Consider the following 21,621-nt stretch of genomic DNA (forward strand, 5'->3'; position numbering starts at 1 on the left):
GAACCCCTGAATTTACAGCCAGTTGGTCAGAAGTGTGGGTAGCCTGGGGACCTCACTTTTGCCTGGTGTCTGTAAAGGCAGTCTTGTGGAACAGTGAGCCCTACACCTGTGGGATCTGATACTGAATCTGGGTGGTTAGCATCAAATTGTATTGAAGTACACCTAGTTGGGGTGAAACAAAACAGGTAGCTCATGAAAATATTTCTTCTTTTCTAACTTTCTTTCCTCACTTCTGGCTGTATATAACTCCCTCTACATAAGCCATCCCCTACCTTCCCCGTGCACACTTCCAGGATTTGCTATTTCTTCCCATAGAATAAACAAACTCCAGTCTTCTTCTTTTCTTGTGTCTAAGAAATGTTGCTGTGTTGGTTATCACAGTAAAGTTTAGTGTGGCTTCTTCTTCCACACAGCTCTACAGAGAGAACTTGGCTTAAAAGAGACAACTTTGATCTCAGTAAGTGGAATGGCTCCACAAGAGGTTGGCGTGGGTTAGGCACAGCAGTGGTTGGGATAGGGTAAACTGTGGTTCTGTGCATAAAAGAGGGATTTTTACAGTCTGGTTAATTTTGTCCTCAACTATTTGAAGTCAAACATGCCTCACCACCACAAGGATGATTTCCTATCCCTCCAAATAAGAAATTTATATTTCTTCTAACCTTGGCCGTATTATGTCAGGGGAGAATTTTTCCTCTCCCTGCCTGCTATGGACTGAAACTTTGTCCCCACCCCACCCCCCAAATTAATATGTTGAAACCCTCATCCCTAATGTGATGGTATTTGGAAACAAAGCCTTTGAGAGCTAATTAGGTCATGAGGGTGGAGTCCTCATGATGGGATTAGTGCCCTCATAAGAAGAGAGAGGAGATAGCTTGCTTCCTCTCTCTTTGCTTTCTGCCATGTGAGGACACAATGAGAACGCATCAGTCCACAAACCAGAAAGTGGGCTCTCATCAGACATCAGATCTGCTGGCACTTTGATCTTGGACTTCCAGCCTCCAGAACTGTGAGAAATAAATATTTGCTGTCAAAGCCACCCAGTCTATGGTATATTTGTTATAATGGTAGCGTGAACTGACAAAGACACTGCACTTAACAGTATTTGCATCTGAAATAACAGAAAATAACGGTGTCAAGCCCAAATATCTTTTCCTTTAATATTAATTTCTACTCACTAGGGATTTAGTGTTTGTGGTAGAAGTTTTGATCCATTTATTCATGAAGACATAATAGAATTAAAATTAGACCAACCCAGTTACAGAAATACCAAAGCTATAGGTGATTCAATCCTCTTTCTTAAAAAACGTTTATCTGTTTCAAAATTTTATTTAGAAAATTTACTTTATTTAAAAAGCGTAAATAATGTGTCACATGATATAAAATTCTAGACATAGTAGATTTAAAAATAGCATAATGGAAAATATAAATATCCATTTTATTTTCCTATGTATATCTTTTGTGTCTTTAGTTTCTTTTCTTAGGTTTGTATTTTTATTGTCCAACTGATTCATACTTACAGTAAAAAACATTTTAAATATCATAGACAGGTATAAGGCAAAAAGTAAAAATTCCCTTCTCTCCATTTTCCTCAGATATTGGTGAATATCCTTCTAAACTTTCAACCACATGGATATATTTTTTTACATAAATGTTTTCACATTATATGTGTTGTTCTGTAACTTGCTTTTTTCACTGAACACTGTCATGGAAATCTTTCATGATAGTGCATTTAGAGCTAGTTCATTCTTTTTAATGGTTGTACTGTATTTCTTGATGTATAGCTATATATTTAGCTAGCTCCCTCATGATGGCTATTTAAGGTGTTTCCAACATTTTATTAATAAAAACAAAATGTTGATAGCTTATTTTGACAAATGTAGTTATTATATTTACTTACATATCCTCACACCCCTCTCCTCCTTAGGATCTGGTCACTGTACAGCTTGCCCTTTATTTTATACTTGTGCACTTGTGCTTTTCAACAACTGGTGGGTATTAGTGTTTTCCATGGATACTTGGCTTTGATTACACTGTTACTAAATGTGCTTTTGCTTTTGTCTAGTTGAAAAAATTCTGTGTCCCTAGTAATGTTCAGTAAAGAATAGATATGACTATTTTAAAGTGGTTACATTGTTTTCCAGGTTAGGTAAATATTTCAATTAGGAGAGTAAATATTTTTAAATTGGAGTGTGGATATTTCTTGTTTTGGGAGTGTGTTCTTAATGAATTGAATCTCATATTGGTGGTATTACAAGGAGTGTGTAATGAATTTCTGGGTCTTAAGACTTCACCCTGTCCTAAAAGGCAAAGGAAATTTCCAAAGTTTTTATCTTAGCAATATAGCACAGTGAAATAGAGGAGGGGTGCAGTGAAGAATGGATGCTTGCTTTTGTTGTTAGCTTATTAGTGAATCCCAAGATACCAGGCTTCCTGCAGCTTGTTGCAGAGGTTTTTCAAGCATCCCTTTTAAAGACTAAAAAGAATTAAAGATCCCTATCTGACTACAGTTATCATTTATCTATTCAATATATAGATAATGAAGATACTGATAGGATGCTGTCATCTACTTTAATAACTGTGTTGTCCTTGATGGGTGTCCAACTCAGATAGACTGGGAATTAACTAGCTTAAGGCACTACCTCTCCTTAATTTTGTCTCAGGCCTTGGTAAAACTTAGTTAAAAAGATATGAATGAGCTTTAAAATAATTACCCTTCATAGTCTCCAAGCTACCTTTAATAACAGAGTCATTCTCATCTTCCTTAATTATTCATATCAGACATTCCAAGAGGAAACTTGCTATTACTGAATGCCAAAAGCAGCTTGTAGGAGGAGAAGTTATGCAGTGAGGGGGTAAAAAAAGCCCTGCAAAAATATTTTTTCTTCATCATTGGAAAGGGAAGAGGGAAAGTGAACAAGGGATAGAAACAAACCAATAAATACAATGTAAATAATTTCATAGAGAGTTATTTATATTTTGGCAAACCTCTCTATCTACTGTGATCCCCAAGTTTTCTTTTCAGAGAAACTATGATGCTGATAATAGCAGTGTTTACTCAAAAGATATTCATATCCTAGGATATTTGGTAATACTTGCTCTAATATTGCTCTATCCATCCACATTATATGAAGCCACCAAGAGAAGCAGTCCCCTGCATACAGTCTACCAGGCTGTCTTCACAGTCTTCACAGCTTAGATTCTATCTGCATGCTGCCATGAAAGATGTTGCCGGCATATACAGGAGTGTGAATATGGGCTGACTTAAAGCTCTTCTCTTAAAGGCCTTTTCCTGTGACACTGGCAGATAGATGCACTGTCATCCGGCTGAGGAACAAGTTCCATTCCATCACGTATTTCGGGTTTGCTGGTCTGGCGCTCAGCATATGTCTGGAATGTGTTTGAAGGCAATGGAAAGATTAGTCCAAACTTCATTCCACTGAATCCTCCCCGCTCCCCTCATGTTATTGTTTCTAGTGGCTATGTATCTTCAGACTAAAACCAAAGGTCTGGTTTATCTCAGTCCTAAAGTTACCTTTTAACTTTAGTTATAATAGGCACTAGTGCAATATTTCAGAATCTAGCAAGGAGCCCCATCCACTATTTTATGTATAGGAAAGAAGCCTCTTGTAACGGGATGTCCCTACTTGAACAAGAGCACCTCTCAAATTCATCCTCCATGTGTTAATGAATAATTAACTTTGCTGAATATTCAAATCAGTGAACAAAGATGATAAGCATCTCACAATAAAGTTGGTGGTTTCACACATCCTCCCCTTTAGGCCTGTAGTCACACACACTTTGTAAATGGCGACAGGCCTGTGAAATGTCTCTCCTTTTTTGGCCACTGACTGAAATATTCCTATACATTGGATTTTTCAGTTCAGTGGTTCCATGTACATTTAGCTGTACATTCCTGGTCCTGGGTCAGATCCAACAAAATACTGACATGTGTGCATGAACCTAATTAATATTTCAGAGGGAGAAACTCCTATCATTAAAATTAGAGCCAGACTAGCAGAGGGAAAAGAACTCATTTAAGGAAAAGGCTTGCTTCTAATAAATAGTGTAATTAATCATTTTAATTTTTCTGTGAGAGGGTAGTAGCCTCAGGCATCTGAGGAAATTTTTTTTTTTTTCTGCCTCACAGAAAAATAAGTTTAGGTTAACAACAAAAACATAATTTTTTATTTTTCTCTTCTGGCTAAATTTTACTGAGCAAAACACAAGTTAATTATTCAAAGAACCAACCCTTGGATTCTTGGAAGTACAGTAAATATCTGTACTTCAGAATTCAGCCCTAAGGTTTTAGATTATAAATAAAGCTGACCCTTAAACAATGTCGGGGTTAGTAGTACTGACCCTCGGCACAGCTGAAAATCTGTGTATAACTTATAGCTGGCCCTCCATATATGTGATTCCTCAGTATGCATGGTTCCATGTCCGTGGGTTCAACCAACCTTGGATTGTGTAGTACTGTAGTATTTACTACTAAAAAAAATCCACATGTAAGTGGACCTGCACAGTTCAAACCCACGTTGTTCAAGGGTCAACTGTATTTTTCATTTGTTTGTTTTAGACAACAAATTAAATATTTGTTTTCCATCCTGTACTGATAGCAAAAGCGTGGCTCTTAAGTAGTAAGGAGAACAAAGAGGTAGATATTTTGAGCAGAAAGGGATGTTAATGATCTCTAGTCCAACCCTCCTATTTTCCATATGAGGAAAGATGTTCTCTGAGGTTCAGAGATTTTATTCTATATTTGTAATGGCGCTAAGCATTGTTTTTCCTAATTCTGAATGGAGATAAAAATATGGAGGCCACAAAGGGACTTAGCACTATCTTTCCATAGGCTGCCGCCTCAGCATAGCCAGAGTTCCACAGGCTGACTGACTCTTGAACCCCTCCAGGAAGCAAGCATTCAGGCCATGCATTTGGTCTGAGGACACTTAACCAAGCAGATGGATCCTCTGAACTGACCTGTAGTACTCTGTAATAGTAGCAGTAAAGCCTGTGGGGCTGGAGCAGATCCCTAGCAGTCAACTGCCCTTCTTTTGCAATCTTCTTGGCTTCCTCATCATTTTCCTGAAAAGTTTAAAAAGAAACAATGAATGAAGATTACTCCTGTGACTCACAAAGAAAGATAATTGTGAATGTGAGGTAGGACAGATGTAGGGTTGAATGTGAACAGCATGGGAGACATGAAACATGAAAATATAACTTGAGAATGAGGTTATGGAAATAGACAAAGTACTTTCGTAGAAATCTCTGCTATATAGAAATAATCATACCTGTTTGGATCCCCCCTCGCCCAGTGCAACAACCCACATACAGCCCCTATCATGACTATCTTGGTACTTTCCTAGCAACCCAGGAACTCTAGGGCTCATCATCTGTTCCCCTAATCTAATCCTCTCTGCCTGATATTAAAATACAGTTAGAATAGAATGAATTAGTTTTTATAACATCTCTTAAAAGCTCCATTTAAATATGTACTGAGCCAAAACGTTGTTGTAAAATGGTACCTATGAAAGACTATATTATTGTTGTAATAAAAAATTCAGTTATTAGTACCCACAGGTTGTTCCTTCAGTACCAGGAATGGCCAGCATTCCTAATTATACTTTTAGAAAATAGCTAATATTCTATCATGCTGCCCACAGGAAAAGCCATTTGCAAGCAATTCTGACTCTTTATAAAGGGTCACAAAAATATTCTGCCTCAGGGGCACCCAGTTATTTCCATAGCCACATTGCTTCTCAGAAACAAACTAAAGTCTTACAATGGAAGGATAAATTTTATAATTTCATAATAAAACACAAGAGCTTTTTAATACTTTTCCTTTTTTAAAAAAAGAGTTCTTATTTTATGGGAAACTTGTGATTCATTAAGAACTTGTTATCCAGAGAAAACCATAATTCGAAAAGATACATTCACCACAATGTTCACTGCAGCACTATTTACAATAGCCAGGACATGGAAGCAACCTAAATGTCCATTGAGAGAGGAATGGATAAAGAAGATGTGATACATATATGCAATGGAATATCACTCAGCTATAAAAAAGAACAAAATAATGCCATTAGCAGTGACATGGATGGACCTAGAGATTGTCATACTGAGTGAAGTAAGTCAGAGAAAGACAAATATCATATGATATCACTTACATGTGGAATCTAACAAAAATGGTACGAATGAACCTATTTACCAAACAGAAATAGAGTCACAGATATAGAAAACGAACTTATAGTTACTAAGGGGGAAAGAGTCGGGGCAGGGATAAATTGGGAGACTGGGATTGACATAACATAGATAGCTAATAAGAACGTACTGTATAGCATAGGGGACTCTACTCAATACTCTGTAATGACATATATGGGAATAGAATCTAAAAAAGAGTGGATATATGTATATATATAACGGATATACTTTGCTGTACAGCAGAAACTAACATAATATTGTAAATCAACTATACTCCAATAAAAATTAATTAAAAAAAGAACTTGTGCCTTTTTTTCTAACTGGGGAAAACAAAAGGGTACCATAATTGCTTTAAATGTTTTCTTGTGCATAAAGCACTTTAACCCTGGTCTTTTAAATCTGTAATTTGCATTTGGTATGTGTGCATGAATAAGGATACTTTAGAAAAATCTATATTCTGTATAACACTGGACTTCAAATCTTCTAAAAATCCTCAAACATATTGATAGAAGGTATTCAAAATTGTACTGACGTTGATTCTTCAGATATTTCAAGGGAACAAAAATTTCACAAAATAACATTTCTTTTGACTAAATTATGTGAAATTAAATTGTTATGGTGGAACTCGTGTAACTAATACTGGTGAATTTGTGATTGCCTAAAGAAACTAAAATGGCAGAAAGCATACCTTGGCCCATTCAACTTTCTCTAGTAGATCACTAAGATTTCTTTTAATTGGAACATAATGTTTCCAAGGCTTTAGTGCCATATAGAAATGTTCATAATATGGTGAGTCCTGCTTCAGAACCAAACTGTCACCAAGCATGAGGTATGGATATCTATAAGCAGCCACAGTCCCGTCCACATTCACTTGATACTTGTACTAAAAGATTAAAACAAACAAACAAAGATTTTAACAGTCATTTGTTTCACTTCTGCTTCTTGTCAACACTGTACCATTAAATATAAAGAAGTTATTTCCCAACTTTAGTATTTACAAGTTTTATAATTTATTTTGTAACACACATCTTCTCTTTGTATTAAAATCATAAGTATCATTCAACAGGCCAATTTTAAGAAATACAACACATTTAAAGATAATAAATAATTTTAGGAAATAGGAATACCTATTTCAACTATGTCTGTGTAATGGGAAATTCAGATTTCTGTAACCAGGTAAGAAAACTATTTCCAAAGCTCTATATTTAGTAAAGCTTAATATTGATAACAATTTACACTTTCATTTATTTCATTTGTTCCTTATACCCATGTTAGTATAAAAAAGGAAGGCATTATTATCTCGAAGTTCGGTTTTAGAGTTGAGGAGACAGTAAGCCTGGAGAAGACTAAGGACTAGTGTGATGCTGGTGACACGGTACGGACATAGTTGTTGGATTAGTAAACTTTGATTTACATTTAAAGTCACTTTTCATTCAATTATAATAATGTGAAGCAGATGTTATCATCTCCCTCTCTTTTTTTTTATTAATGATAAAATTTGTTTCATAGATATTTATAAACCTCTATGAGCCCAAATCCCATGCTCTCTTCATTATATCACACTGAGAGGAACAGGATATACTAACAGATTTGGTAATTACTTTTTTCTTAAATAATTGGTACCAAGGACTTTACCGGCCAGTCAGATTTTGTCACATTGTCACACCTCTATCTCCTTTGAGCCTTATACGGTGCTCTGAAGGAGCTAGGCAGGCTCACACATATTAGAGAGAGGTGCTAAGAGATGAAAGCCCCACAGTTAGCGGCAGAGGCAGGACTGGAGGCAGGACTTGAACCCCATTTTACTAGCATAGAATTCATACTCTTTTTATTTACAAGATCGTTTTATGTAAAAGACATTTATATTCCCAGTTTATTTTAAAAAATACAAAAAAGAGAAAAACAGGGAAATATACCAAAACTCTAGGTTAATCCTTGTACTATATTTTGAGTATTAAATACAGTTCTGAGCTATTTGGTAGACAAAGTTAACAACAACAACAAACAAAAAAGAAACTGCATGAGTTTCATAATTCCCTATGCCTGATAAGAAAGTGTGTGTTGGGTCACAAGATGGGGGAAATCTGCCCAACCCCGGCTATTTGGTTGACTTTTAATACAAGTTTATCACTTCATATCTATGCAGGAAGACTTAATTGCATACCTTAAAGAAGTCAAAGAAACCTATCAATTTAGCTTTTCCAAGCTCCTTTTCTTTTTCTTGGAAGAAGAAGTATCCTGTAATTCCTGCATCTAGTAGCTGTGGATTATCTTTGGACAGCTGCACCAACTGGAGCCTCTCCTCTCGGCTATCTCTACCTCTAAAGAAAGCTTTCTCTGTTTTATTGATCCAGGAAGGTCCTAGAGGTTTGAGACCATAAAAAAATACAATTATGAATTTGACATTTTTATATTATGGTAAGTATAATCGTCTTTAATCTACCTTTGTCATTTAAGATGCTAAAGCTCTTTTATCATCAACACATCTAAAGTAAATGTTACTTTTGAAAAATATGCTGTAATTTTATCCTTTAGTGTACTAGTGAGAGGTCACTCAAAAAGTGGAGTTTCTATTGCATGACATTAGGAATTATCCAAAATAATGCTGGATCAAGTTCAAAGCAAAAAGAGATTCCATGACTTGTCTCACTCATCAAGGCATTAGTTTCTTCCATCTTTTGTGCTTCACAAAAAAAAAAAAAAAAAAAAAAAAAAAAAAGCTAGGCTTTTGTTCTTAGAGTGACTAGAACAAAGTATAGAATTAAGTAACATCCACACATCTTTAATTCTTAGGTTGCTCAGAATTTTGAGCATATCACTTTTGAACACAGTGAAGAATTTTTCTAATACGTTGTTAAGTGCAAATAAATTTTGTATAACTTAACTATGCATATATATTTATATCCTCTCTTTCCTGGTAGGGAAATAATCTGGAAGAATTAATTTAGCTCTCTTTCTATTATTCTAAAAAGAAGTCATTAGTTAACACCTGTCAGTGTTCTAAGGGATAAATCATAAAACATAGAAACTGTAGGGGGTCAACCTTTTTACTATTTTAGCATACTTTTCAGGAATTTGCTGTTATCAAATAAAAAGTAGGTCAGTTTTCATTTCCCATTACCTTTAGAGAGTTTACAAGGAGTCTCTAGACTTGTATACTAAATAAGTCCACTAACCTGCTCTAAACAGAAATAGAGACTTATTAAGACAAGGCAGGGTTTTTTCTACTCAGGGAGTTTGGTTTAATAAAAAGGTGTGTAGTACCATAAACCTAAGGCCATCAAATAGGAGGAAAGGTATTCAGATTGTAAAGGATCAAGAGAGGCAGAAAGAGGGAAGAGGAGAAGTTCTTATGGTGCTGGAGGTTGTAATATCCAAATTATACTGTAATCACAATTCTCTTACATATGAATATAATTTTATATTTTTCAGAATTCTCTCTCATTTCATCCAGCAATATAAAGGCACTGGAGTCAGAATTAAGTTAAGTGATAGTTTTACCAAATATATATTTTCAAATGTTATTTACAAGTGACCAACTCAAAGGAGACTCAGTTACAGTAGGTTCTGGACATTACTAGCCGAATCCACATATCTTTAATTTCTGGATTAGAAGAATCCTAAACAAAAACCACTTTAGAGTTTAGAGTGCTGTTTTTTTTTTCCTGGCTAGAAAATAAGAACAATGGTTATTTAAATATATACACATACTCTCTCTGATTGGACATTCCTTTCACCTTTCTTACATCTAAGGTTTTTCTTAGAGAATGACTTTTACCTGTATTTCCCTGAATAGAGAGAAGATCATTTGTAACACCCCTCATAGCTTCAAGTGTGGAGTGGGTGATGTCATATGTTGGAAGGATAACATCTTGTGAATCCAGAGAGCCACACCATGAAATAATAGGTAAAGGGCCAGGGGTTTCATTGACTTTTCGATGCTCCAAAGGCCAATCTCCAAGATTAACATAAAATTCTAAATCTGGGAGAAGGACCTAAATAAACAAAAGAATGCTTATCAGTGCTGGGAAGACCTCAGTCTTTGGTACTAAATGCTTCAGTTCTTTGGCTTTTAAAATATTTCTGATAAAACTGAAATTTGAAAACAGTAGAAGAGAGAAGGATGCCTCTCAGTCTTCAGTAGTATCAGAAAATCAAGGGTGAGTATTGTACATGACAATTCACTTGAACAGGAGTTAGTTACCTCTGCTCAGAGGTGGCATTTAAAACTGTTGTGTATTATAGATGTGGAAACTGTAGAAAGGTGTGAATGAGTGGCTTCAAGCACCTTTTCTGCCAGCTGCTTAAGTGAGAATCTACAAAATGAGACCCAAGCCCTCGTTCTCCTTCACTATCGAGCCTTTTTATAACATCTATGTTTGTTTCTGGAATCTGCTATCCATTTCTATCTCCATGGTCAATGTCTTAGTTTAGGCCTTTATCGTCTCTTACCTAGATTGTTGCAATAGTTGTCCCTTACTAGATGTTCTGATTCTAGCCTCTCCCCACTCTAATCTGCTCTCCACATTACTGTCCAAATTTCTAAAACCCAAATTAATGTTACTATTAAGCTTAACAGAAATTTAAGCCTATAGGACAAGGTCTAAACTCTCTGGCTGGAATTCAGGCCCCACTCTTTTACTCCAGCTTAGCTCTGAATCCATCTTCCATCTGCCCGTGTACCAGAAAACGTTAGTTACTCTCTGAAAATGCCACCCACTTTACTATGTAATTCTCTTCACCTAGAATGCCCTTCTGCTACTTCTTCACTTGGCAGTCTCCTTTCTCATCCTTCACACTCAGAGCTAATGTTACCTCCTCTATGACTCGCCTTCCTCAGACATTTTAACCCTGGGTACCTACTTTTCTTATGGGCCTATCATGTTGTGGTACAATTATTTGTTTGTATTTACATCCCATCCTCACTTCTGAATAACAAAAACAAGTTCCACTAGAGTGAGCTGTTCAAAGACCAGAGGTGAGTCTCACTTATCATAGATCTCCTTTCAGTCACTGGGCAAAGAACAAAAGGGAAGGGCGAAGGGCTATGACTATTCACCTTAGTGCTTCCCTGTTATCATTTAGTAGCTCATTAGTAAGCTCCACATCAGAAGTTCTCACTGTAAAGCAGGATTTCTCAATCTTGGCACTATTGATATTTTGGTGTGGATAATTCTTTCCTGTGGGGGCTGTCCTGTGCATTGTAGAATGATTAGCAGAATCCCTGGCCTCTACCCACCAGATGCTAGTAGCAACTCCCCAGTTGCGACAACCAAAAATGTCCCTAGGCATTGCCAAATTCCTCTAAGGGGCAAAATCATTCCTAGTTAAAAACCACATGAGTACAAGATACAGAAATACAGGGCAGAGTGGACTGATGGTAGCCCAGGAAGAAAGAACCGCCTCTAGGATCAGATGCCCATAATAGGCTCATATGCTCATTCAGTGGGCTGATGGGGAGTAGGAGGCAACTGCTATTTAAAATAAGAACTGATTGCAGCCCTACATTCCATGTGCTTGGGAAATTGTATAACTCATATCAGGAAAGCTGGCTTTTGATTTAGAAAACTACCTTGATGGTCTTTCTGGGTGAGAAAGGTAAAAAATGCCCATCCTCATCCTTTACTCTGCATAATCAGGAAAAGAAAGAACAAAAGGCAGTTTGAATTGCTCTGCTTAAGAGGAATTGATAGGAATTTGGCAAATGTGGAAAGGGGCTGAATAGAGGGATTGGGGGAGGAGTTGCTGGGGATGTGGAGAAGTCTTTTGAAAGACAGAAGCCCCAGTCTTATTTAGTAAGAAGCCAAGACTTGAAGATCAAGGACAGTCAGTGAGAAATTCCCAGAGGCAAGGATGACTGAGAGTCTGATTAACACAGGGATGTCTATTTTTAAATGTTAGGATTTTTGTTTTGTTTTGCTTACTCTGCATTGGCACAAAATAACCTCTCTCTGTTACCCCAACATTCAATAAAGTGTGCAATGCACTTAGGATAAAACAAGGAAAATGTGTCCTCAGTTCAACTTATTTTGAGGTGACAAGAAGAAAATTGCTGTAGAAAGTGAAATCTGAATGGAAGGAGTATTCAGCAGGATTGGGGAACTTGAAGAAGTCACCTTGCAGCTGTAAATGTCTGGGAGTTCACAGAAACCTCGGGAGAGCACTATATGGCCTACTTACCTGGGATGGGGGCTCAAGCCATTTAACTTAAATATTAAAGGAAAGAGATATCCATAAATGTGAAGAACTTATTATGCACACTCAGGTGGCAGACAGATGCACATTTTCAAGCCTGGAATCCATTTCCATTCTTTTTTTTTTTTTTTTTTTGCGGTATGCGGGCCTCTCACTGTTGTGGCCTCTCCCGTTGCGGAGCACAGGCTCCGGACGCGCAGGCTCAGCGGCCATGGCTCACGGGCCCAGCCGCTCCGCGGCATATGGGATCCTCCCAGACCGGGGCACGAACCCGTATCCCCTGCATCGGCAGGCGGACTCTCAACCACTTGCGCCACCAGGGAGGCCCCATTTCCATTCTTTACCATTATTATTCTGAGAATTAAATGTTACAAATAAATAATTAAACTATTTTTAGAATCAATGAATTCATTCTCATACCTTTCTTGCCAGTGACAGCAAAATCTCATCTGAGAACATTTTGAAGTCTGTGTATTTCCCTAAAGATCTCCGGTAGATTAGGTTACTGAGAATCGTGTAATGAACAATAGCACCCCTCTCATCCCCAAACCTTTTTGGAACTTCGTTTAGCATCTGCTGGAGATTGATGCTGGGGAAAGAAGCAAAATCTTTTGCAATCTGTGGCTCCTTGGCTGGACAAGACAGAGTTTTCTGCCAGGCCTGAGGATCCTCTTCTGGACACTCACAGTACTCATGGTACACTGGTCCTAAGGAAAGCAAAACACATACAATGCCAAGTTCCATTAACAGTCACTGCAACACAGGAAGTTGTTTCTGCCCCTGCTGTGAGCACGGGTTGACTTCTTGGTAAATTCTAAGATTATCCAGACAGGGATAATCTGCCCTAAACAAATCAGTGGTAAAAGTGGTAAAAGTAGTAATGTCTTGTGCTCTCACCTTCTATCCCCCTTTCACCCCACCCTAGATAACCTAGTATAGCATATGCTCTCTCCCAATATAACCTACTCTCAGTCAATTTATTGAAAAATTTATTTCTAATGAGTTATAAATGGCTGATGAGCATAAAACAACTTACCTTTTAACAAGGAAAAAGAGAATGTATTACTTTTCAGGCATGATTATGTAGTAGGGGTGGTGATTTTTTAAGACAAGATAAGGTCTCTTCCTCTGAGTCCCTAAAACTACCTCCATCAGCACATCTCAAAGAGGAAATATGAAACCTAAGGGCATCTTGCAGTATAATTTTAAAGTGGCCAGACATAAGTATAAAACTATCCTGAAGACTGATTTAAAAAAGAATTTATGCAGAATTTATATATTATTTCAAAATATATCCATATTTATTTTAATATAAAAATAATTTTTTAAAGTTATTCAATTTTCTTGAGAATTTCTACTTCAGGCAAGTAATAGGACCAATTTACCCTCCTACCTGAAACTACCAAAAAACAGATAAAATATATGAAATAACATTTTTTTTAAGACATTGGACATCAGGCAATGGACAATGAGTTTAAGAGATGAGAAACAAATGAGGTAAACCCTACAGTTCCTAAAGCTTACTGCCTAAGGGAGTTTCTAGGTTGTGGAACATGGAGGAGGAATCCAGACAGAGCCCAGCAGTCTCACTGAGTTGAGGAGACAAGAGCTGAAAGTCCAGTGAGATCAAGGCAGCTAAAAGTTGTAGGACATACTCACTGCACAGAGAGGACTCCAGAGATCTGTACAAGGTTCCCTTCAAATATTTAACGCATACTGACCAATACATATGTTTGAGGAAACTATCCAAGGCAGAGAAAGGACCATCCATAAGGATTAGAGGCAACAATACCCATTGTTCATACAGAGCTGGGAATAGTGCCTATTCATACAAGCCAGACTGGAAAGCATTCTAATTCACAGAGGTTGGATAGAGTATGCAGAGATGTATTGCCTGAGTAGTAAGGAATAATTAGCCCTGGACTAAACATGGCTCTGGGCCTGCCTAATAAATTGTAAAAGAAAATTTGAAGGATCAAACTAATTCCAAATAACTGCATCCTAGAGAAAAGCTCAAGAAGATGAGAAAGCATCAAGCAATGAAGAATACACTGGCTGGAATTAATGACAAAGTGGGCATTATAGAAGAAAAGATTAGTGAACTTAAAGATATAGCAAAAGAAACTATACAAAATGAAATGGAGAAAAAACATATTTTTAAATGAAAAGAGCATAATTGAGTCGTGGGATAATTTCAAGTTTAATGTATGGGTAATTAGAATTCTTGGAGGAGAGCTGGGGTAGAACAGAAAAAATATTTGAAGAAATAATGGCCAAATTTTTTCTGGATTTAATGAAAGCTATAAACCCAAAGGTCCACAAACCCCAAGCACAAGAAACATGAAGAAACCTACACCAAAGCACATAATAATCAAATTGCTCAAAAAAACTGATAAAGAAAAAACCTTTAGCAGAGGATCAAAGATACAGATGATGGAAGATTTATCATGGGAAATAATGCAAGTGAGAAGACAGTGGAACAGTATATTTCAAGTACTAAAAGATAAAAAAAACCGTCAACCTATAATTTTTGAAAGACATCTGTCTTTCAAAAATAAAGGCAAAATAAAGACTTTTTCAGATATCCAAAAGCTGGAAGAACTAATCATCAGCGTTCTCACATTAAAAGAAAACCTAATGGGAATCCTTTAGGTAGAAGGCAAATGGTACTAGATGAAAATATGTATCTATGCAAAAGAATGAAGAGTACTAAAAATGGTAACTACCCCGGTAAACACACAAGATTTTTTTGTTTGTCATTTAAATTGCTTTAAATTACTTAGTTTTTCTCTCCCTTAAAATATCAAGTTAAATTGAGCTCCAGAAGATACATATATAATGTTTACCCTGTTGCACATGACTTTAAGGTCATCATAACGCATTCTGAAAGCCATGGAGTCTACTCATAAGGCTGGCTCTGGTTTATGTAATAATTACTTACCTTTCAAAATATAGGGAGACTGAGCGACATGTTCATCACCATAAAGGACCTCTATCTTCAGCCCTTCACTGACAGTTTCATACATCCTATATCGCATCAAAAATGTCCCATCATTCCTGTCCAAAGGTTTAGGGACGTGAATCCGAGCTAACTCTTTAGGTGAGAGAGATTTGATTACTACTTTGAATAGTGTTTGGCCTGAAAGAAAAAAAAATTATAAGTAATTCTACTCTTTCATGGTTATTTTGTTTTACTAATTATTGGGTAAGTGTCTTTACACAGAAGTTATTTTTTCAGTACTATCAATGGTAAACAAAATTATTTTAGTTTGGAAGATCCTTGAGGCCAGGAACTACGTTTGATTTATGTCTCAAAACTAAGGATCTGATTCAACATTTGATTCCTTAGTCATTCAATAAGATTTATTGAGTGAACAAAATCATTGAATAAAATTATTCTTAAAAAAACAAGGAAGAGATTAATTTTTTGCCTATTTGATCTTTTCTCTTTTGGGTAGGTTTAAAAGCCCAGGTAGTTAAAAATCCATAAACTTTTAGGATGACATAGCTCTAAGGCAATCTAACTTACTCTTTGTAAAGTATGCACAAGCTTTTTAATTCCTAATAAACCTCAATTCTGAAGAAATTTCCCTTTTATTAACCCAAATTTCAAGATATACTTCCAAGCCCATTTCCTTAAGTAGAGAGAGATTATAGCTATTTACTAGACTCTGCACAAATGCAACACACTCATACGTACACACAAACTCACATACCTTTGTAAATACTAGAGTTTACTTGTCTAAATTTGTTTCCTCAAGTTGAAATGAAACAGTTATACTAGGATGATCTAACAACCTTTTCAAATCCAGAATTCTGTGGGTTTTCTGTTCCAGGATAGACAATACCTAGTTAGCAACTTTCCCTTCTCTTTTTGCAGTATATTAGCTGACTTTTCAGGCTTTGAAACAATACTGTTGCAGGAATAAATGTTGGGACTTCTTTCTTCGGAGAGTACAGTGGACATACCTGCACTCAGTACAGATCTGATCCTCAGGAGCTTTAAGAATAAAGATCAGTTAATGTCTTAACCACAGTTAATCACCTATCAAAGAAATTGTTAAAAATAAAAGTGGTGAATCCTCTGAAATACACAGTCCTAGTAAACAATAATTTGTGATCAAATAGTCTTTCATCTCACACTATCATATTTCATAATATTCAAATATTAAGCATATTTTTTTGTTTTCTTAAATTAATTTTTATCGTAGTATAGTTGCTTTTTTAATTTTATTGTATTAAGCATATTTAACATATATTTTTGAAATTACTGAAGAAGAAAGTTTGTCTCTCCTATTCTTAGTTTCTAAATCTAGTGAGTGATGTTTCTACTTTTTTTGATCTTCAAGGGTTTTATTTTTTCTTGTGAGTCAGAAAAAAATGTTTCTCAGTCTTTTCAATTTAGTAATAGTAATGTAGTATCTGACATATTGCTACTACATAATTACCAAACACATTCATTTTAGGATGCTTGAAAGTGTGATAAAATTATGAAAGACATCTGCTAAAAAAATGAACTATAACAGATAAATGTAAGGGATTTATAAAAAAAAGTAATAACTTAATGTGAAATTATTATAAATGTTGGTCAATTACCTGTAATGCTTAATGAAACACATAAGTTATTGCTTTACGTTATTTCCCGCTTAAGTTTCAGAAAGGCAATGTGGTATGGTAGACTGAAAATCAGGAAGTCAGAGTCTGGAGACTAAAAAGCCATTTCCACCATTCTCTCCCCAGACTGGAAACAGGACAGAAAAGTCTTCTTATCTCCTATCAAATAGTGCTATTCTCCATAAGTTTATGATTTTTAAATAAACAAAACAGATATAAGACAAGCATATTAATGACTATATGATATTTTGGAAGGAGCTGGATTTACAAAAGAAAACTATTTCCAAAACACTTCATTGGGGCTTCCCTGGTGGCGTAGTGGTTGAGAGTCCGCCTGCCGATGCAGGAGACACGGGTTCGTACCCCGGTCCGGGAGGATCCCACATGCCACGGAGCGGCTGGGCCCGTGAGCCATGGCCGCTGAGCCTGCGCGTCCAGAGCCTGTGCTCCGCAACCGGAGAGGCCACAGCAGTGAGAGGCCCACGTACCGCAAAAAAAAAACCCAAAAAAACACTTCATTATTTTTAAATTGATCACACTAAAATAGAAATAAGCAATTCCAACATCATAAAAGAGAAAATGAGAAGAACGCCATTTCAAATTGCTTCAGATAGAAGGAATGTGAATTCTCATTTGCCCTGGGGGCTAATATAATGGAACAGAATCAAGCTCAGCTTGAGCTTTTCTATTCCACAAATCCACACTTCCTTAGGAAAGATAGCTAACTGAATGAGAATGCATTGACTAAAGGAGACAAAAGGAGGTTGGCAGTATCAAAGCCTTTCATCACTAGAATCAGAAATTTTGCAGACTTTTGATATGGAAAGAACACATTTTTTAAAAATTCACTTACTTAGCCAGGGGGACTGTGCCAGTCCCTGAGCTTGAGATTTTCATATGCATTTTCTCTTATTTATTTCCTCCAAGAACTTGTGAGGAAGGTATTTGTCACCCCATTTTACAGATCAGGAAGCCAAGGCTCCCTTGAAGAATTTAAGTATATACCTTGCCCAAGGTCTCATACCTATGAGTAGTAGAGCCAAAATTTGCACACAGCTTGAATCTTTCTTCTTTCAAAGCCCATTCTGAATCCAACTTGTCACACTGTGTAATGTTAACATATAGGTTCCCAAAATTCATAGTTGGAGAAATAACCTCTGACATTCCTGGTGCAATGGAGTCAGCACCTCCCTTGTTATTTAGGAATTTTATTAAGGCTCTCTACAGCTGCAACAGAAGTGTTGACTTCATCTGGCCAAGGGAACAGAATCCCTGAAGGCCAACTTGTTACACCTTGAAGCTCCATGGAAATCCTCCCAAATGTCTGGCTGCCTGCTTACCATGGATGCTCTGTAGGATCTTAGTGAAAACTGGTTCACAGTGATCATATTACCAGTGATTTGATAAAAGGGAAAGACCATTGAACTAGATATTGAAAGGGTTGGGTATCTGGTTTTGACTCTGATCCTTATCCACTGTGGGGCCACAGGAAAGACATTTATTTTCACTAACCTGGTTTCTTATAGGAAAAGTGAAGAGAATAGTATCTACCCTTCCTACCTCACAGGATGCTTAAGGAGAGCAAATTAAACAGGGCACAGTTCAAAACACTGAAGTGCTACACAACTAGGAGGTAAGATAAGTTTATGAAGATATCATTACTGATGAAGGTAGAGGATGACTGAGGAGAAAATGAGTACTTGTATCCTGCCATCTTGACATACTCCAACCACCCTCTCTCCACCCCTTCTTTCTTTTCTTCTACAATATTTACTGAGCAACTCTGCCAGGTATTATGTTAGATGCTGGGAATATAACAGTGTCAACAGGTTCTGCCTACATTCATAATAGAAGGAAATAATCTAAGTCAGACATTAGTGAAAATAAAGATATAAATTGTTTTTTTTCCTCATTCAACGTCACAAGGGATTGAGTAGGATAGTCAAATCGTTAGCTTAGAAACCCCATTAGGGGACTGTAGATAGAGAGGGAAATTTAGGGGGCTTTGGGAGACCACAGTAAGATTAATGATCACTCAAGAAAGTAATGGGAAAATCCTGAAACAATGTGGGCTTGCTTGACTCATAAAGCAGAACAAGTTGCTTAGCATCAAAGACAGATTGGCTTGCTTAACAACAAAATCAAGCTAACTTGATTAGCAACAAAATCATGCAACAGAAGCACGAGACATGCCCCCAAACAATAAAACAATAGTAGCATGAGACCTACATCCTGCCCAGTGAGCTCAGTAAGTTAATGACCCCCCAAACATGCTTTTTGCCCGATGCCTTAAAAACAATAAAAGAATAGCTGAGAATAAGGCCTACAACCTGCCTAGTGGTGTCATCGTTAATGACCCCCAGCACATGCTCTGTGCACACACACAAAAACAATCATTTATGGAAATGTGACATCTACCCAAGAGAGACAAAGAAGGTCTTCTCCCAGTCCCCTGTCTTCCTTTGATTATAAAACTGTAACCCACTAAGCACTCAGGGGAGAGCAACGCTTGCCTGCCCACTCCTAAGCCTCACAAGTGTTCTATTCTTATTAATCACTTCTTATCTATCACTTTGCCTTTTGCTGAATTCTTTCTGTGTTGAGACATAAAGGACCAGGCTCCTTGGAGCCCCCTGAAACGACACCTATCAGTTTCAAAAGGGCATGGACATTTTTCATAAATGATATATATTTTTTAAAATTACATTTTCTAACTGTTGAAACTCATTTTTGCACATTAGGTTTGTAAATGTTTAAGACTCTTCATATGTTGAGAAAATTACTTTCCAGAAACATTTGACCAATTGTGCTCCAGCACAACCAGCAGAGGATGAAGGTCATTTTCTGAGAGTATATCATTAGCAGCTTTGAGTATTACCACTTAAAATTTTTTTTGCCATTATTTTTAGATTAAAAAATGGAATTTTATTTGAATTTATAGTTCTTTCATTAAAATTAAGATTAACAGTATTTCCTTTTGGATCATGTAACTTTCCTTTTTCATGTATAAATTAATTTTTTCCTTAGTTTTCCATCTTCTTTTCTTTCTAAAGTCCTCCCCCATTTACAACATTATAAAATTAATTTTAGAAAACTAAAAAGAAGAAAATACACCCCATGGTGAAAGTCTGAATCTGGGTTTAAGAATCTTTTCCTCCGATCCTTAGAGCCATGGAGAGTCTTTCTAAAACTGAAAAAAAAAAGTACTCAGTTTTCCACCGGCAGCGGAAGGGGCACTGGGTATTCTGATTGTCTCTTTGTTGATAAAACAGGGTGCCAGTTAGCAAGACATAATTTAGACATAAATTATCAAATCCTGACTGGCAACAACTTGAAACTAGCGGGACAAGTTGTAAGATGCTGTAAAGGTAAGATATTAAAGAGAACGTGGGAGGATGACTGGGCAGAAGGGATTCAGGACGATATCCACCCTCGGTAGAGGTAAAACCTAATGCGCTCTGAGTTTCGCTAATTCCTGCAATCTGCTTTCAAGAACTCAAAACTCTAAGAAAATAACCTAGTCTGCAAAACTGCCTCCTTTCTGCCTACTGCTCTGATATTTCCTTTGTGTGGGAGGGAGCTGTTTCAAACCCATTAGGCCTAAACAGTGTAACCCGATCGATTTTTGGGCTTGATGACTCAACACGTGAAGGCACTCCCTGCAAACTGTAACAGATCATACTAGTCCGGGGTGGAAAGTCCATCTCCAACTTGAGACTCACACTGCATTCATTAACACCCTGGGCGCCATCCATTCGGAATGTCAGTCCTTGCACGTTAACTAAGGAAGGGCCCTCGGAGTTCATTTATTCATTCAGCAGACTCTTGTTGCAACTGCCTCCCGCCTTCGGGTCCGGGGATGGGGAGAGAAGAGGAAGTGACCGGACTCGGGGGAAGGACGCCACGCCGGCGGCGGGCGGATTCCCGAGAGGCGCGGTCGCGGCGGGGACGCGCGGCGGGGACGGAGGGGAGCGGGCAGCGGAGCGAGGGAGGCCCGCGGCCGAACGCTACCTGGGGGCGAGCGAGTGAGGTTTTGGCCCTCCGAGTTGACGGCCTGCAGGTAGAAATAGCGGACGGGCAAAACGACGCCCGCCCGCAGCCCGGGCCCCCACACCAGGCTCCGCGGCGCGCTGACCGGAGCCTCGGGGGCCCCCGCGGCCACGAGCAGGGCGAGCTGCAGCGGTAGCAGTGGAACCAGCGGGAGGCGGCACATGGTCTCCGGGCCGCTGCGGTCCAGCTCGGCTGCGGCGGGGAGGGGACGGGAGCGCGGCGGGCCGAAGCTGGGCCCACCCCGGGGCGGGCTGTGCGCCGCCGCCCGCCGTCCCGCCTCCGGCCCCCTTCCGGCCGGAACGCGAGGGCGCGCCGCAGGCTACTGCGTCGGGCGGTGCCGGGGGTCCGCGATGGACTCGTCACTTCCCCCACCCCCCACCTCCAGCCGCGCAGGGTTGAGGACCAGGGTCGAGGGGCGGACACTGAGACCAGGGTGCTTGAGGCTGCACCCGGCCCCCACCTCTGGTTGCTGGAGTTTGGCACCTGTTTAGTGGAAACCGTCTTTTTTTTTTTTTTTTTTTTTTTCCTTTTTGCGTTATGTGGGCCTCTCACTGTTGTGGCCTC

General features: G+C 38.1%; 2 protein-coding genes across 5 annotated transcripts in view; both read right to left on the bottom strand.

Annotated features, from left to right (window-relative positions):
- Window positions 1–2,718, bottom strand: part of C7H11orf65 (chromosome 7 C11orf65 homolog) — a 43,393-nt gene extending 40,675 nt beyond the window's left edge. Inside the window, exon 1 of the mRNA XM_060105242.1 lies at window positions 2,712–2,718. Within this exon, the coding sequence (XP_059961225.1) occupies window positions 2,712–2,718 (7 nt within the window). The remainder of the gene's footprint in view (window positions 1–2,711) is intronic.
- On the bottom strand, window positions 1,410–21,310 carry POGLUT3 (protein O-glucosyltransferase 3). Of its 4 annotated transcripts, XM_060105610.1 has the most exons (9): window positions 21,019–21,039; window positions 20,730–20,852; window positions 15,335–15,532; window positions 12,814–13,100; window positions 9,977–10,193; window positions 8,363–8,559; window positions 6,887–7,081; window positions 4,978–5,082; window positions 1,410–3,387 (listed from the first exon to the last, which is right to left on the bottom strand). In XM_060105610.1, exons 2-9 carry the CDS (start codon window positions 20,734–20,736, stop codon window positions 3,262–3,264), a joined length of 1,332 nt encoding a protein of 443 aa, XP_059961593.1. In that variant the 5' UTR covers window positions 20,737–20,852; window positions 21,019–21,039; the 3' UTR covers window positions 1,410–3,261. The 4 variants fall into 4 exon arrangements, with proteins under 4 accessions (XP_059961593.1, XP_059961592.1, XP_059961594.1 ...); XM_060105609.1 differs by lacking the exon at window positions 20,730–20,852 and having other exon boundaries at window positions 21,019–21,309; XM_060105612.1 differs by lacking the exons at window positions 20,730–20,852; window positions 21,019–21,039 and adding an exon at window positions 16,242–16,393 and having other exon boundaries at window positions 1,411–3,387.
- Between the last annotated feature and the right edge of the window lie 311 nt (window positions 21,311–21,621).

This window comes from Mesoplodon densirostris, chromosome 7 (assembly GCF_025265405.1).
Source record: "Mesoplodon densirostris isolate mMesDen1 chromosome 7, mMesDen1 primary haplotype, whole genome shotgun sequence".
Lineage (NCBI taxonomy): Eukaryota > Metazoa > Chordata > Mammalia > Artiodactyla > Ziphiidae > Mesoplodon > Mesoplodon densirostris.